At 47.9% G+C, this 17,483-nt stretch overlaps 1 protein-coding gene across 9 annotated transcripts in view; it reads right to left on the bottom strand.

The window, feature by feature from the left end:
- The window catches only part of LOC115933071 (titin), a 143,507-nt gene that overhangs the window by 62,852 nt on the left and 63,172 nt on the right, over positions 1-17,483 (bottom strand). For 6 of the 9 annotated variants that reach the window (XM_063699492.1, XM_063699493.1, XM_063699495.1 and 3 more), the window contains 4 exons: positions 16,892-17,069; positions 14,610-14,771; positions 10,095-10,187; positions 6,640-6,843 (listed from right to left, as the gene is read on the bottom strand). In XM_063699492.1, coding sequence (XP_063555562.1) covers positions 6,640-6,843; positions 10,095-10,187; positions 14,610-14,771; positions 16,892-17,069 — 637 coding nt within the window. Of the gene's footprint in view, positions 1-6,639; positions 6,844-10,094; positions 10,188-14,609; positions 14,772-16,891; positions 17,070-17,483 lie in introns of those variants that run through there. The other 3 variants (XM_063699498.1, XM_063699494.1, XM_063699499.1) reach the window with 3 other exon arrangements.

The raw sequence follows: 17,483 nt of genomic DNA, 5'->3' as shown, positions 1-17,483 counted from the left end.
TCCAAGACAGAAAATGTTAAATATTGACGGCTGCCTGGCGATGCTATTTCAGGAAAGTGCATTAGGTGGACGTGGTACATGCCAGGTTTGCCATTCCAGAAAAACAGTCCCATCAGTCCCTGGATGGCATCCCTGGCCTTCCCCGGCCTCTGTGTTCCATCACACCTCCCGCTGGGTAAACACCTCACCGTCTTTGAAGCACAGGAATGCACACCAGTGGAAAAAACACCCAGGCACCTTCCAGGGGAACTGAAGGCCACGTATTTTATCCTAATGTAGTCAGAGGCTTCGATGCCTCGGCCAGGACAAGGTCTCCCCAGCTGACACCCAGGCCCATCTGTTTCTTGCCAAACAGCTCAACAAACTCTGTCTCTGGAAACTCCGGGAAACTAAATGGCAAGAAAGGTCAAGAAAAGGTTAAGTAAAGCCGGTAGCCGGGTTCAGTATTTCACATCTGTAATCCCAGCTACTCCAGAGGCTGAGGCAGGAGGATCGCTTTAGCTCAGGAGTTGGAGGTTGCAGTGAGCCGTGATCACGCCACTGTACTCCAGCCTGGGCAGCAAAACAAGACCCTGTCTCTTTAAAAAAGAAAGAAAGAAAGAAAAAAGAGAAGAAAAGCCAGTCCTGCTCTTAAGCATCTTCTGCTGTGGTTTTCTAATGGGGAACAGGGCAGGAAGTGATAAGCAAAGTTTGGTGACAGCCTGGAAACTGTGGGTTTTGCCAACGAATCCAATGTGCAGAGCAAAAAGCTGTGAGAACACGCTGCCCATCCCCTCCTAAGCGGGACACAAGGCACAGACCAAACCTCATCACCAGCGCCCTCTGGCTTGTATCTTTTCCTCTAAGACAAGACCTTTCAAAATGCCATCGAGGCCAGGTGCAGTGGCTCATACCTACAATCCCAGCACTTTGGGAGACAGAGGCAGGCGGATTGCTCGAGCTCAGGAGTTTGAAAACATCCTGGGCAACAAAGTGAGACTCTGTCTCTGCAAAAATTACAGAAATTAGCTGGGCATGGTGGTGCATGCTTGTAGCCCCAGCTGCCTGGGAGGCTGAGGTTGGAGGATCACTTGAGCCTGGGAGGCAGAGGTTGCAGTGAGCCAAGATCATGTCACTGCACTCCAGCTTGGGCGGCAGTGTGAGACCCCATCTTAAAAAAAAAAAAAAAAGAAAAAAAGAAAAAAAAAGCCGTTTTGTATGGATTTATGTATGACTCTTACTATCACTTGTATAAAAGTAAAGTAAACAGAATCAAGTAACCATAACTACATGTATGACATGTATCCACCATTACAGTGATACAGACGTGGACTCTGGAAAAACACAAGAAACACGGAGAGAGGGAAGCAAGGTGACTGGTGTTAGGAGGAAGGGCTTGGGCCTTTCACTATGGACTGTGGTTCTCAACTGGCAGAATTCTGTCCCCCAAGGGGACACTTCGCAATGCCTGGAGCCATTTTCTATTGTCACCACTGGGAAGAAGAGGGAGAGGTACGACTTAGCATCTGGCAGGTAGAGGCCACAGATGCTGGGAAACATCCTGCAATGTGCAGTCCAGGCCCTACAACACAGGGACAAAGGATGACCTGTTGGCGAATGTCAGCAGGCTGAGGTGGCCACATGCGGAGAAGTCCGGCTGTATGAATACCATCTGGTGCAGCTTTAATTATGTTTCACCATATGCAAATACATTACTTCCTACTTTATAAAGTAAGACCCACCAGGCATGGCGGCTCACACCTGTAATCCCAGCACTTTAGGAGGCCGAGGTGGGTGGACCACTAGAGGCCAGGAGTTTGAGACCAGCCTGGCCAACATGGCTAAACCCCGTCTCTACTAAAAATACAAAAAATTGGCTTGGCATGGTGGCATGCGCCTCTAATCCCAGCTACTCAGACGCTGAGGCAGGAGAACTGCTTGAACCCTGGTGAAACCCCGTCTCTACTAAAAATACAAAACTTAGCTGGGCATGGTAGTAGGTGCCTGTAATCCCAGCTACTCAGGAGGCTGAGGCAGGAGAATCGCTTGAACCCAAGAGGTGGAGACTGCAGTGAGCTGAGATCGTGCCAATGCACTCCAGCCTGGCGAGAGAGCAAGATTCCTTCTCAAAAAAAAGGAGAGTCTAGGCGCGGTGGCTCACGCCTGTAATCCCAGCACGTTGGGAGGCCAAGGCAGGTAGATCACTTGAGGTCAGGAGTTCGAGACCAGCCTGGCGAACATGACAGAAACCCATCTCTACTACAAATATTAAAATTAACAAGGCATGGTGGTGCATGTTTGTAATCCCAGCTAGTCGGGGGGCTGAGGCAGGAGAATTGCTTGAACTGGGAGATGAAGGTTGCAGTGAGCTGAGATGGCACCACTGCACTTCAGCCTGGGTGACAGAGCGAGACTCGGTCCCAAAAAAACAAAAAAAGAGAGAGTTCATCAATGCACCCTGGTAAAGTCAAGGTACTGGAGTATAAGAAGAATGCAATGTACAAGGCAGAATGCAGGGGCATTGGAGCTGGAAGTGATCTTAGGGAACATGGAGTTACAGAAGGGCAACAAGATGTCATTTCTTGCTCAACTCTAGGCCACTGGCACCAGTCACCTGGAGGGCTGCTTGAACATAACTCAGTGGGAAAGAACCCCATGAGTGACTGTGGGTGTCTGCTGTGGGCATGAGGAAGGAGGACAGGGCCCAGTATTTGACATGCTTGGAATCTAACCCCTTCATTTTCCATGTGACAAAATCTAGAGCCAGCGAGGTGAGATGACCAGCTTTGGGGTCACACTGTGAGCTGGCAGTAGAATGTGGCAGGTGTCCTGATTCTCAGAAGAACATTCCAGTCTTCTAAGCCAGGGGCTGGCCAAGGATGGCTCAGGTCCACATTTGGCCCACACCTGTTTACATACGGCCCATGAGCTCAGCATTGATTTCATTTTTTAAATTTTTTTTGAGACAGAGTCTTGTTCTGTTGCCCAGGCTTAGAGTGCAGTGGCGTGACCTCAGCTCACTGCGATCTCCGCCTCCCGGGTTCAAACGATTCCCGTACCTCAGCCTCCCAAAAAGCTTGGATGACCAGCATGCTCCACCACACCTGGCTAATTTTTTTTTGTGGGGGGCTGGGAGGGGGTGGGGGGCAGCAGCAGGAAAGGGTCTCACTCTGTTGCCCAGCCAGGAGTGTGTGGCATGATCTTGGCTCGCTGCAACTTCTGCCTCCTGGGTTGAAGCGATCCTCCTGCCTCAGCCTCCCGAGTAGCTATGACCACAGGTGCGCACCACCACTTCCAGCTAATTTTTGTATTTTTAGTATAGACGGGGTTTCACCACGTTGGCTAGGCTGGTCTCAATCTGCTAGCCTCAAGCAACCCGCCCGCCTCGGCCTCCCAAAGTGCTGAGATTACAGGCATGAGCCCCTGCACCCAGCCAGATTTCATATTTTTTAAAAGTTAAAAAAATCAAAAGAATATTACATGACACATGCAAATTCTATAAAATTCAAATTTTGGTGTCTCTAAATACTTTTTTATAGGAACACAGCCACACCCATCGATTTCCATATTATCTAAGGCTGTTTTTGCACTACGCTGGAAGAGACTGGTATTTGTGACAGAGACTGTATGGCCCGGAATTCCGAAAGTATTTACAGAAAAAGTTTCCTTACTCCTACTTTCTGCCAGTCTCTCTCGAAATTTAATGTGCATACACACCACCTAGAGGACTAGTTACAAGTCAGATTCCGTTTCAGTGGATCTGGGCTGAGGCCTGAAATTCTGCACCGTTAACAAGCACCAGGTGATGCCACGGCTGCTGGTCCATGGACCATACTTTAGGTAGTGAGGATCCACTCCAGTGTCTCTACATGTCGACCTGAACCAGAAGCAGCAGCACCTAGAGATATGTTAGGAAAGCAAATACTCAGGCCCCAACCAGACCTACTAAAACTGAAAATTTGGGTGGGGCCCCGAAAGCTGAGTTTTATAGTAACAAGCTAGCAGCCAGCACTGTGGTTCATGCCTGTAATCCCAGCACTTTGAGAGGCCAAGGCGGGCGGATCGCCTGAGGTCAGGAGTTCGAGACCAGCCTGGCCAACATGGTGAAACACCATCTCTACTAAAGATATTTTAAAAATTAGCTGAGCATGGTTGCTGCACGCCTGTAATCCCAGCTACTCGGAGGCTGAGGTGGAAGAATCGCTTGAACCCGGGAGGCAGAGATTGCAGTGAGCCAAGATCGTGCCACAGCAATCCAGCCTGGGTGACAGACTGGGACTTCATCTCAATAAATAAATAAATAATAAAATATAATAACAAGCTCTCCAGGTGATTCTGATGCAGGCTTGAATTCGAACACCATCTCTCCTGCAGTTCCAGACCCTGAGAGATGTAAGGCAAGACTAAGAAAATTCAGTGGCAGCATGAACACGCTTTAGCAAATGCTGAAACGGCTGGAGCTTCCTTAGACATTCCACCTGAAACTCAGCTAAGATGAAGCAGGCGGTAGTTTAACAGAAAAGTTCATATTCATAAACATGTTTAACTCTGCTTCACAGAAACTTGCCAGAAAAACATATAATTTGCCAACCTGACCAAGAAGGAATAGTTGTAATGAGCACAACATTACAAAAAGAATGACAGTTAATAAAAAGACAGAAAGAAAAAACAAACATGGGGCATGATCTGAAGTCATCCTTCACCATTAACTGTTTTTAACTGTGCTTAAAAAGGGAATTTCCAAAGTCCATCTCTGTATGCTCTCCTGATTTGCGGCCAACTTTGCAAGATGGTAAGTTGCACTGTTGTCTTTAAACTTTTCAAAGCCAGCTAGGAAGGGATAGACCCATTACCATACCCCAGGACAGGTACCAGAACTTTCAGTGTAGCATGGATCATAATAGCAAAAAAATAGGGAACAACCTGTTTTTGCAAGGAATGGGAGAAAGGGTAATTCCAGCAGGGCGCATCCACACGTCAGACAAGCATCCGTCATGAATGCAAATGAAACAAGCTGGGAGTGGTAGCAGTGCACCTGGAGTCCCAGCTACTTAGGAAACTAAAGCAGGAGGATTGCTTGGGCCCAGGAGTTCAAGGCTGCAGTGAGCTATGATCGCACCACAGTACTCCAGCCTGGGGGACAGAGCGAGACCCCATTTCAAAACAAAACAAAACCCCCAAAAAAACTAAAATGAAGTAGACCAGAATGAATGAACCAAGACTATATATTGATAACCAAAGAAAAGAGAACACTACGTACAGTATCATTCCATTTAAATCTGTCAAAGTATTTTTAAATACCTATATGCTTGTCCATTTTTCTCTAAAAGCACACACGAAACTGTCACTTTGGAAGAGAGGAACTGATGGAAGAGAGGACAATATACTTTTCATTTTATATCTTTCTGTTTTTTGTTTTTTTTTTACAATGGATGACAAATATTTGTTCAGCACCTGCTATGCACTGTTTTATATACTGAGGATACAGCAGTCAACAGAAAAGACAAAAATGCCCATCTGGAGCTGACATCCTAGTGGGGGAAAAGCAGACAATAAAATATTTTATTTTACTTGTTTTTTTTTACTTTTTTGAGACAGGGTCTTGCTCTGTTGCCCAGGCTGGAGTGCCATGGCTCGATCTCGGCTCACTGCAACCTCAGCCTCCCAGGTTCAAGGGATTCTCATGTCTCGGCCTCCTGAGTAGCTGGGAATATAGGCATGCACCACCATGCCCAGCTAATTTTTTTCTTTTTCTTTTTTTTTTTTAGCAGAAACAGGGCTTCACCAGGTTGGCCAGGCTGGTCTCGAGCTCCTGGCCTCAAGCGATCTACCCACCTTGGACTCCCAAAGGGCTGGGATTACAGGCACAAGCCACCGCACCCAGCCCAAAATAAGTAAATTTTAGAGAGTGTGTTTAGACCACGCCACTTGACATGTGGCCCATGAGACACTGACAATCCACACTTTGTGACCAGTTGGTGAGAAAATAAGGAGGCAGCACCATAATGTAGATCAACTATGGCACCAAGCGTGCCGTTCGACTCAGCTCACACTTTTTGTCTTGCAAGGCTATCTTAATGCAGGAAGCAGGGGGCACTGGTTTACATTCTGGCACAAGCTCCTTATATCACAGTAAATAGATAACGAACGGTTCCTACACAGGTTGGCTAGAAGCTGCTAAGTGTGAATAAAATAAAGGAGAATGGAGAAGATGGCAGATGTTTAAACCAAGTGTTCAGGGAAGGCCTTGCTGACATAGTGACTTTTTTGTTTGTTTGTTTGTTTTTGAGACAAGGTCTTGCTCTGTCGCCCAGGCTGGAGTGCACTGGCGTGATCTTGGCCCACTCCAACCGTCGCCTCCCAGGTTGAAGTAATTCTCTTGCCTCAGCCTCCCGAGTAGCTGGGACTACAGGCATGCGCCACCACACCTGGCTTATTTTTTTGTATTTTCAGTAGAGACTGGGTTTCACCATGTTGGCCAGGCTGGTCTTGAACTCCTGACCTCAGGTGATCCACCTGCTTTGGCCTCCCAGAGTACTGGGATTACCAAGCATGAGCCACTGCACCTGGGCAACATAGTGACCTTTTAAAAATATTCAGGTACGCAGACAAAAGAAAACATCAAACAATGAGGGCCAGGAAAAATGTGGCTTCACTCACCAGGAAGGGCGTGCAGACCCAGGTGAAGGTGCCCACGGCTGACAGGTAGGCAGACTTCTTCAGCACCTTCAGCTCCTCCTGCCTGATGGCCAGCACCTTGTCCTTGAATGCCAGCTCCCAGGCATAAAGCTTTAGCACTTTGATCCCATTGAGAATTTCGTTCATCAGCTTGATCCGATTGTCTTTGCTCTTCATGTGGGCCACCTTGGAAGAGAAGGGCAGTCAACACATCTGGGGCGACCCTGGGATCAGCCCATCACTCAACATCACCAGCTATTTTTTTCATAAACTTTATTATATACTTTGACATGTAAATGTTTTTTATATTGATTTTTTTTCTCTTTTCAATAGAGATGGGGTTTCACCATGCTGCCCAGGCTGGTCTCAAACTCCTGTGCTGGGATTATAGGTGTGAGCCACCGCACTGGGTCTCAACTTCACCGTCTATTAAAAATGGGCCTCCTGAGGGTGGGAGAGCTGACCCTGTAATCCCTACTAGCCCTACTCTTGAGCCCCAAGACCACACCAAAGGACCCCGCTATCAAGAAAAAAAAACCCCCTTCAAATCGTGTTAGGTTAGACATTGGAGAAACATACTCAATTTAGAATCCAGGAACAGAGGCAAGAAAAACCCTTCAGGTGTACAGAAAAGAAGGGATTCAGTCCCTACTCTGCTGACCCAAACACAGGAGACATGGTGGTGGTGTTTTTCTTCTCTGTTTTCTTATTTTTTCTTTTTTCTTTTTTTTTTTTGTGACAGAGTCTTGCTCTGTTGCCCAGGCTGGAGTGCAGTAGCATGATCTCGGCTCACTGCAACCTCTGCCTCCCAGGTTAAAGAGATTCTCCTACCTCAGCCTCCTGAGTAGCTGGGACTATAAATGCCTGCCACCACGCCTGGCTAATTTTTCTATTTTTAGTAGAGACGGGGCTTCACCATGTTGGCCAGGCTGGTTTCGAACTCCTGACTTCAAGTGATTCACCGACCTCGGCCTACCAGAGTGCTGGGATTACAGGCGTGAGCCACCGCACCCAGCCTGTGTTCTTATTTCTTGTCAGCCCAGTTTTCTTTTTTTTTTGGAAACATCATCTCACTCTGGCATCCAGGCTGGAGTGCAGTGGCATGATCATAGCTCACTACAGCCTTGAATTCCTGGGCTCCAGCGATCCTCCCACCTCAGCCTCCTTAGTATCTGGGACCACAGGCACATGCCACCACACCCAGTTCATTTTTGTATTTTTTGTAGAGATGGCACCTTGCTATGTTGCTCAGGCTGGTCTTGCACTCCTGGCCACAAGCCATCCTCCTGCCTCAGCCTCCCAAAGAGCTGGGATTACAGACATGAGCCCCTGTGCCTGGCCCATGGTTGTTAAAATAGTGAAATGTTTCTGTACTGGCTAGCACTGGTTCCCAATAGTGGACACTTGTGCAGTGCAGTTGTGAAATACTTTTACTACCACCCAGGATTTTGTGTATAGCAGCAACTTTTCTAAGCATTTTACATGTATTTAGACACTTAACAATCACAAGAACCCTATCGTTTAGTGCTACAGTCATCCTCGGGTCACAGATGGGAAGAATGTAAGCTACATGATCTGGAGGCCAGGGAGTGAAATGGGTTGAGTCGGGCCACTCAGGGCATCCTACACATCAAGAGACTGAAGGGTGACTCAATCCTAAAGCCCCTGCCTCACCCATCCCACCCAACCCTACCCCGTGAGGCCTCTCCTTCCAACAGGCCCATGTCCTGAAACTCATCTCCCTGTGGTACCGTCAGTGCAGCCAAGTACTCCCATTTGAAATTCCACAGCACACCATAAATATCCATCAACAGAAGAGCAGAGAAATAAACCGCACCATCTCCGTTATAGACCAAAAGGCACCGGGTCGGGAGAATGAATTGAAGCTATACGGCACAGCACAGAGAGGTCCCCAAAGCAGGGCGCTAAAAGACAAAAATCATGCTGCCACGTGGGCCCATTTAGGTAAAAACAGATATGGTAATAATATCACATACACAAAACATATATAATGGCCAGGCATGGTAGCTCATGCCTGTAATCCCAGCAATTTGGGAGGCCGAGGCGGGTGGATCATCTGAGGTCAGGAGTTCAAGACCGGCGTGGCCAATGTGGTGAAGCCTCATCTCTACTAAAAATACAAAAAATAGCTGGGTGTGGTGGTGGGCACCTGTAATCCCAGCTGCTCGGGAGGCTGAGGCAGGAGAACTGCTTGAACCCAGGAGGCAGAGGTTGCAGTGAGCCAAGATCGTACCACTGCACTCTAGCCTGGGCAACAAAGTGAGACTCCATCTCAACAAACAAAAAACCCACATATATAAAAACAAACCAAACTATACCATTAATCAGGTCTGTATATACATACATAGAAAGTTGTAGAAGGATTTGCTTCTATATATTTGCAGTGGTTGAGAGCGTAGGGAAGGGGGTATCCCCTTTTAATTTACGTACTTTTGTACGATTTAAACTTTTTTTTTTTGAGACAGGGTCTCACTCTGTTGTGCAGTGGCACAATCATGGCTCACTACAGCTTCGACCTCCTGGGTTCAGGTGATCCTCATGCTTCAGCCTCCCAAGTAGCTGGGACTACAGGCACGCATCACCACACGCAGCTAACTTTTCCATTTTTGGTAGAGACAGGTTTCACCATGTTTCCCAGGCTGGTCTTGAACTCCTAAGCTCAGGCGATCCACCCACCTTGGCCTCCCAAAATGCTGAAATTACAGGGGTGAGCCCGGCTTGATTTGAACTTTTTTATAATAAGAAACCTCACTCTATTACTTGGGTATTCAAACTTTTTAAAATACAAAATATCTCCAAAAATAAAAAGCTGAAAGCCGGACATGGTGGCTCACACCTGTAATCCCAACACTTTGAGAGGCTGAGGCAACAGGATCACTTAAGCCCAGGAGTTTGAGACCAGCCTGGGCAACCCAGCAAGGCCCCATTTTAGAAATTAATTATTTTAATTTAAATAAAGAGATTAACAGCATGTATCCTATAAGGTAAGAGTTAATAAGGGGGAAAAAAGTAGGGGGTAATTTGTATTCAACTCTTGAAAGCTGAGTCACACATACACATAACAAACAAGACTCTGGGAAACAAGGACTTTCTCGGAGGCTCACAGACCTTCTGATTCCAGTCACCGGCCTACAAGGTCTAACCATGTGTCAGGAGCTCTCAATCTTGGCTGCCCAATACAATGACCTGGGAGGCTTTAAAACATCTTGATGTCCAGACCCCACCCACAGTAAGTGAATCAGAATCCCAGATATGCTGCCGGGGCATCAGCATTTGTTAAGGCTCCCCAAGTGAGTCCAACTGGCAGGCAAGGCTGAGAACCCCAGGGACAGAGCAGAAGGAACTGAACTAGAATCCTCATGGAGAGGCCCCTGCCTAGGGCCCGGCTTGGGGGCCCGCAGAGACACATGCCTTACCTGATACGTCTTGGTCTTCATCGCCATCACAGCATTGACGGGCACCATGAGGACCATCACCGCCACTCCAGCCAGGACGGAGGGGCCCAGGTTCTAAGGAAGGAAAGGAGACTCTTCATCACTCACCAGACAGAAGAAAACAGGGCCCGTAACAGCTTCCCCGGCTGATCCATCCCACGTGGATGCTGCTGACCAAGTTCAGGGCAAGGTGTGTTACTTTTACCCCACAATAGGGTGTTAAGAGCCTGTGGTTTCATTCCTGAGCATGTCTCTAGGTCCTCCCAATCCCTTGAAGAATAAGCAGGTCCATGCTCCTTTCTCCCAAGCCCTTGGGGCCACATGAGGTTTGCAAATTGCAACTTCAGGCTTCTAATTTTTTTTTTTTTTCGGAGATGAGGTCTCGCTATGTTGCCCAGGCTGCAGTACAGTGGCTATTTGCATCAGTGATCCTCCTACTTCAGCCTCCAAAGTAGCTGGGACTACAGGTAAGCATTAGGTCTTGCTACATTGCCCAGGCTGGTCTCCAACTCCCGGGCTCCAGCGATCCTCCCAATTCAGCCTCCCAAGTAGCTGTGACTAGTCACATCACCATGCCCAGCTAATTTTTTTGGTTTTTTGTAAGGACAAGGTCTCACTATGTTACTCAAACTGGTCTCGATCTCCTGGGCTCAAGTGATCCTCCCAACTCAGCCTCCCAAGTAGCTGTGACTACAGTCACACCACCATGCTGAGCTATTTTTTTGATTTTTTGTAGAGACAAGGTCTCACTATGTTGCCTAAGCTGGTCTCAAACTCACGGGCTCAAGCGACCTTCCCACCTCTGCCTCCCAAGTAGCTGGGATTACAGGCGCGAGCCATCACACCCAGCTTAGATTTTTAGAAAGGTAATAAGGTAGTAAGCAGAAAAGTGTGAACATGACCACCTGACTGCTTTTCCTGCTTGAAGGCTGCTTACAAGTTTAGCCCTTGGCTAGTGTCTGCATACTTACAGGGTTTCCACCATTAACAGAATTGGGTAGAGTAGCTCAGTGTGCCTCAACTGTTTGTACAAACAATATGGTTTATGCTGAACACCGCTTTCCCTCTGGGAGTCTAGACTTTTGGTATGTGCCAAGCAAAGGCTGCTTATGTGACCTGCCCCTAATATAAACCCAGGAACTGGGCTCCTACCAAGCTTCCCTGGTTGGCAACATTTCACACACATAATCATCATGGTTGCCAGAGAATTAGTGAAACTGTGACTCTGCTGGGGACTCACAGAAGCCTGCACCTGGCTTCTCTTGAACACCGCCCCATGTGTGCCTTAATTCCTTGCTAATTTTGCTGTTATTAACTTATAGCTTTGTGTACAGGTGCAGTGACTGACACCTGTAATCCCATCACTTTGGGAGGCCAAAGTGGTAAGATAGCTTGAGGGTAGAAGTTCAAGACCAGCCTGGGCAACACAGCAAGACCCCCATTTCTACAAAAAAATAAATAACTTAGCCAGGCATGGTGGCGTGCACCTGTAGTCCCCAGCTAGATGAGATGAAAAAGTGGGAAGACTGCTTGAGGCCAGGAATTTAAGGCTGCAGTGAGCTATGATCGCACCACTGCACTCCAGCCTGGGCAATAGAGCAAGACTCTGTCCCTTAAAAAAACAAAAAAAACAATAACAAGAACAAAAAAACAAGACAGCCCCCACAACAAAGAACTGTCTGGCCCCAAGTGTCAACAGTGCTGAGCTCAAGCAACTACCATCTAAAACAAAATGTGATGTTAGACAATTTTCTTAACGGTTCATAAACCAATCCTGAAGGCAGTTCTAGAACAAATGTTCCAAAAATATTTTTCCCATAGTAGCACTTTTACAAAAGTGGACTCCCCAAGACACCTGCTTGAAAAGACAATTTATTTAGATTTTTTTTTCCTTCTAGAGATAGGGTCTTGCCTCGTCACCCAGATAGGAATGCAGTGGTGTGATCCTAGCTCACTGCAGCCTCTGCACTCCTAGGCTCAAGCAATCCTCCTGCCTCAGCCTCCACGGTAGCTGGGACCACAGGTAGGCACCACCACGCCCAGCTAATTTTTTTTTTTTTTTTTTTTTTTTGTAGAGACAGGGTCTCACTATGTTGCCCAGGCTGGTCTCAAACTCCTGGCTTCAAGCAATCCTTCCACCTCAGCCTCCCAAAGTGCAGGGATTACAGGCGCATGCCACCTATATCTGTACCCAGCCTATTAGATAATTAAATTCTGGTGTTTTTTCTGAGTTTTATTATTAGAAACACTTTACTCACCTTCTGCTCTACAAATGTACAAAAAAAAACCAAACTACAGCCAAATAAACCAGTAATTTTTTCTTCTTCCTTTTTCTTTTTTTTTGAGACAGAGTCTCGCTCTGTTGCCCAAGCTGGTATGCAGTGGTGCAAACTCAGCTCAATGCAACCTCCGCCTCCCGGATTCAGGCTATTCTCCTGCCTCAGCCACCCAAGTAGTTGAGATTATAGGCATACACCACCATGCCCGACTAATGTTTACATTTTTAGTAGAGACGGGGTTTTGCCATGTTGGCCAGGCTGCTCTCCTGGCCTCAGATGATCCACCCACCTTGGCCTCCCAAAGTGTTCAGATCACAGGCATGAGCCATTTCGTCCAGCCCTTCTCTTTCAATAACAGATAATAATTTGAGCTGTGCCCATTATGCATCAGGCCCTGCTGGGGTTGTACCCACGGAAGACACAAAAGTCAGCTGCTATATGTCTGCAAGTAGCTAACATGTTACCCTTCCAAGAGGAGGCAGTACACTCAGCATGCAAAAAAAAAAAAAAAAACTATTTCAGGGAGTGGGCTGGGCACGGTGGCTCACGCCTGTAATTCCAACACTTTGGGAGACCACAGAGGGTAGATCACCTGAGGCCAGGAGTTCAAGATCAGCCTAGCCAACATGGTCAAACACTGTCTCTACTGAAAATACAAAAAAAAAAAAACATTTAGTGGGCGTGGTGGCGTAAGCCTGTAGTCCCAGCTACTCGGGAGACTGAGGTAGGAGAACTGCTTGAAACTGGGCGGCAGAGGTTGCAGTGAGCCAAGATGGCACACCGCACTCCAGCCTGGGCAACAGAGCGCGACTCCATGTCAAAACAAAAACAAAACAAAAAAAACTATTTATGAAAGTATTATTAGATGAGTTCCTATACTAAAGTTATTGGGATTCAAAATTCAAAAGAAGTCCATCTAATTGAGAGGGGAGGGTAAATCAACGGAAGTAGTGTTTGTTACAGCCTTGGGGGATGAGCAGGCTTTCATCAATTAGGAAGAAGGAAGGAAAGGTACGTGGCAAAGATCCAGAGGTAGCAAAGCACAAGGCATGTGTTGTGCTATGAGCCTCTTTGCTTATCATTTTATTTTGGGAACTCTCCCTCTCCACATGGAAGGGCTGTCAATCACATCTCTTCTGCCATGGGAGAGGACATGTGACCCAGGCTGGCCAATGAGAGAACTCTGCCTCCTGGGCCACAGTGATTGGTTCACGGGTGTGAATACGACCAAGCCAGGCCAATCAGAGCGCACTCTGAGACTGACTCTGGCTATGCAGAGAAATGCTGCCTTGTCTTTTCTCTGGCACCTTTATCTGTCAGGATGTTATCAGCCCAAAGCTACGGAGCCATGTAGGGAAGTACCATTGAGAATGATGTTAACTCAGAGGACAACAGGGCAGTGGGTGAAACTGAGTACTGACAACATTGCTTGATCTCCTGGATCAATCCACACCTGAAGCTAGTCCCCAGATTTCTGAGATACATGCAGCCCCAAAGTTCCCTTTATTTACTTAAGCTACTTTTTTTTATTTTTATTTTTTTGAATTGGAGTTTCACTCTTGTTGCCCAGGCTGGAGTGCAATGGCCCAATCTCGGCTCACCGCAACCTCTGCCTTCCAGGTTCAAGCAGTTCTCCTGTCTCAGCCTCCCAGGTAGCTGGCATTACAGGCATGCACCACCACGCCCAGCTCATTTTGTATTTTTAGTAGAGACAGGGTTTCTCCACGTTGAGGCTGGTCTCGAACTCCTGATCTCAGGTGATCTGCCCGCCTTGGCCTCCAAAAGTGCTGGGATTACAGGCGTGAGCCTCCGCAACCAGCCACTTAGGCTACTTTAAGATAGATTTATATCCCTTGCAATTGAGAGAATTTTGACCACCATAATTAGGGACTAGTGAATAAGTGAGTCTGGTTAGCGTTTGGGAGGATTCAATGGGAGAAATATGATGTGTCCATTGTAGGGTAGTTAATTACTGACACTGTCAAGGAAAAGAGAAAATGAAAACGCCATGCCACCAAGGAGAACATCAACCTGACAATTCAGGAAAGGAACAAAATACTGAGGAATTGGTTAACAGGCTGGAAAATAAAATATGAACGACAGCCGGAACTGCCGGGAGCTCTGCATGCCATTACCATCAACACCCACTCCCTCAGCCCACTGCCCACACGTAGAAGTCCCTCCCTGCATGCAAAGGGAAACGGCGTCAAACACACACCAGCCACAGGAGGTAGAGAGCAAGGATGACTTGCAGGGGGGCTGACCAGATCATGTTAATGTATGTGGCCAAGTCCATGAACCTCTGAGCGTCCACAGACATGAGGTTGACAATCTCCCCGACCGTGGAGGATTTTCTGGCTGAATTGGTGATCACCAGGGCCTGTGGGACAAAGGAGAGGGAAGGGGGGTGAGTGTGGCAGGTGAAGAGGCCTGACTCTCCCTCCAGACCCACCGAGAGGAAGGAGACTCTCAGGGGCAGAAATGCCGCAGATCTCTGCTCCTCCCCTCCCGACCTATCTGTCTTCCCAGGACGCCTGTGTCATCTCAAAGCCCACATTCTTATCCACGGTGCTCAATGCCTCCCAACCTTGAACTCATCAGTTGGCAAGGGACCCTCGGTGTCCTCGAAACCAGGGCTTCGCATGCTTTAATGTGCACACATGCAGCCGGGTTTTTTGGGGGGGAGTGGTGGGGGGTGGGGGGAGTTGTTTCGGATTCTGCAAGTCTGGGCTGTGGCCTGGGATTCTGCATTTCTACGCTTCCAGGCTGTGCCAATGCTACTGGTCCCAGATCCCACTGAAGGACTGAGGGTCTGGGCCAGGGTCTCTAATCCTTGGCATTCTTGACATCTGGAGCCAGATAATTCTTTGGGGGGCTGTCTTGCGCGCTGTAGGAGTTTTAGCAGCAATCCCTGGCTTCGACCCACTACATGCCCTCACCCCCCGTTGGGACAACTAAAAATGCCCCCAGATATTGCCAAACATGCCCTGGTGGGGAAAATCTCCCTAGCCCTCAAACATGACTGCACACTATCACCTGGTGAGTTTTAAAAACACTAAGACATTAGCAGGCGTGGTGATGCATGCCTCTGGGCCCAGCTACGTGGTGGGCTGAGGTGGCAGGATCATTTGAGCCCAGGAGGTGGAGGCTGCCATAAGCCAAGATCATGCCACTGCACTCTAGCCTGGGTGACAGAGCGAGACCCTATCTCAAAAAATAAAAATAAATAAAAAATAAAAACAGTGACACCTGGGTGCAACCACAGCAATCGCAATTTCACTGGTCTGGTGCAACCTAGGTGTCAGGAAGTTTTTTTGCTTTTTGAGACAGGGTCTCATTCTGTCACACAGGCCGGAATGCAGGGATGCTATCAGGACTCACTGCAGCCTCCAACTCCGGGGCTGAAGTGATTCTTTTAACTCAATGTCCTGAGTAGACGGGACTACAGGTACGCACCACCATACCTGGCTAATTTTTTAAAATTTTCTGCAGAGCCAGGGTCTTGCTATATTGACCAGGCTGGTATTGAACTTCCAGCCTCCAGTGATTCCCCCACCTTGGTCTCCCAAACTGCTGGGATTACAGGCATGAGCTACAGTGCCTGGCCTGCATCAGTTTAAGCTCCCCAGATGAGTCTAATTCACAGACAGGCCTGAGAATCACTCCTCTAGTTCATCAAGTACCTGCAAGACTGTCTCTTCCTAACCTAGAAGCCAAGCAGTTTCCTTGACCTCGAGACAAAAAAAAAATTTATAGAGATCAAGAAGGTAATTTAGGTCCTTTGAAATTGGATGTACACAAATGCCTGCTACATACTCTTATCATGCAAGGAATGTGCCACCTGCTCAGTTCAAATTAAGAGTGACAACAGGCTGGGCGTGGTGGCTCATGCCTGTAATCCCAGCACTTTGGGAGGCTGAGGCAGGCGGATCACCTGAGGTCAGCAGTTCAAGATCAGCCTGGCCAACATGGCAAAACCCTGTCTCTACTAAAAATACAAAAATTAGCCGGTCGTGGTGGCAGGCGCCTGTAGTCCCAGCTACTCAGGAGGCTCAGGCAGAAGAATCGCTTGAACTCAGGAGGGGGAAGTTGCAGTGAGCCAAGATCACACCACTGCACTCCAGTCTAGGGGAGAGAGTGAGACCTGGTCTCAAAAAAATGAAAAAAAAGACTGACAACAAGCTGAAACACAGAATGTTAACAGCAGAATGAGGATCCAAACTTGGATTTCCCCACATCAAGGGCCACTGATCCATCTAAGAAACTCAATTACTCACAGCTGATACACAAAAACATCTACACGCCAACCCCTGAAATCAGCTTTCCTAACGTACAACGCTTGATGCGTACTGTCCCTGCCACCTAAGGTCACGGAAGCTACCCTCATCCTACTGCTCCAGAAGCTGGGCTGGAAATCCCCACGCTGGCCCCAGAGTAACCCAGGGCTGCAGGAGGGGATGTGGAAGTCGGGCCACATGCCAATGGCACAGCGCCCCCTACCTTCCGATAGACAGCCCCAATGACAGCGGTCTTGATCCTCATGCCACTGACAAAGCAGATGTGGAAGTACTGGTGCAGCACGAGGGTCTGCAGGCAGGCAGTGACAAACAGCAGCACGGTGTAGAAGTAGCCCTGCCAGTCTGGGGCCTTCCTGTCGTTCACGAACTTGATGAGCAACCTGCAAAGGAGCAAAGAGAGGGCCTGGAATGACTTGTGACACGTGGGGGCAGGGAAAAGAGCTTCAGTGTTGGCACTGCAACTTTCTCCTGAGCCAGATGAGCTAGACACTATCACTTCAATTTCATAGACGGAAAAACAAGTCCACAGTGGTGATCTGGCTGTGCAGGTGGCCCAAACTGCTCATAAAAGAGGCCTCTGCCTTGGGGTTGTGCACTAATTGCTCTAGCTATATCTCATCACCAGCAAGTCACCCAAAGGAATTGCATAGGGAACAGGTAAAGAGGTAGGGAGGAAAAGAGAAGGGATATGTAGCCCCTGAGTCACAGAGCAGCAGAGAGCCAGGTAGGAGAGAGGCAACTTCCTTTCTGACTCCCCGGTTCCTGGTTGCAGTTTTTGTTATTGTTTGTTTTTT

The sequence above is a fragment of the Gorilla gorilla genome, chromosome 18 (genome assembly GCF_029281585.2).
Source record: "Gorilla gorilla gorilla isolate KB3781 chromosome 18, NHGRI_mGorGor1-v2.1_pri, whole genome shotgun sequence".
In the NCBI taxonomy this organism is placed as follows: Eukaryota; Metazoa; Chordata; class Mammalia; order Primates; family Hominidae; genus Gorilla; species Gorilla gorilla.
Note: the sequence above shows the minus strand (reverse complement) of the source record. Positions and strands in the feature narration are given on the sequence as shown.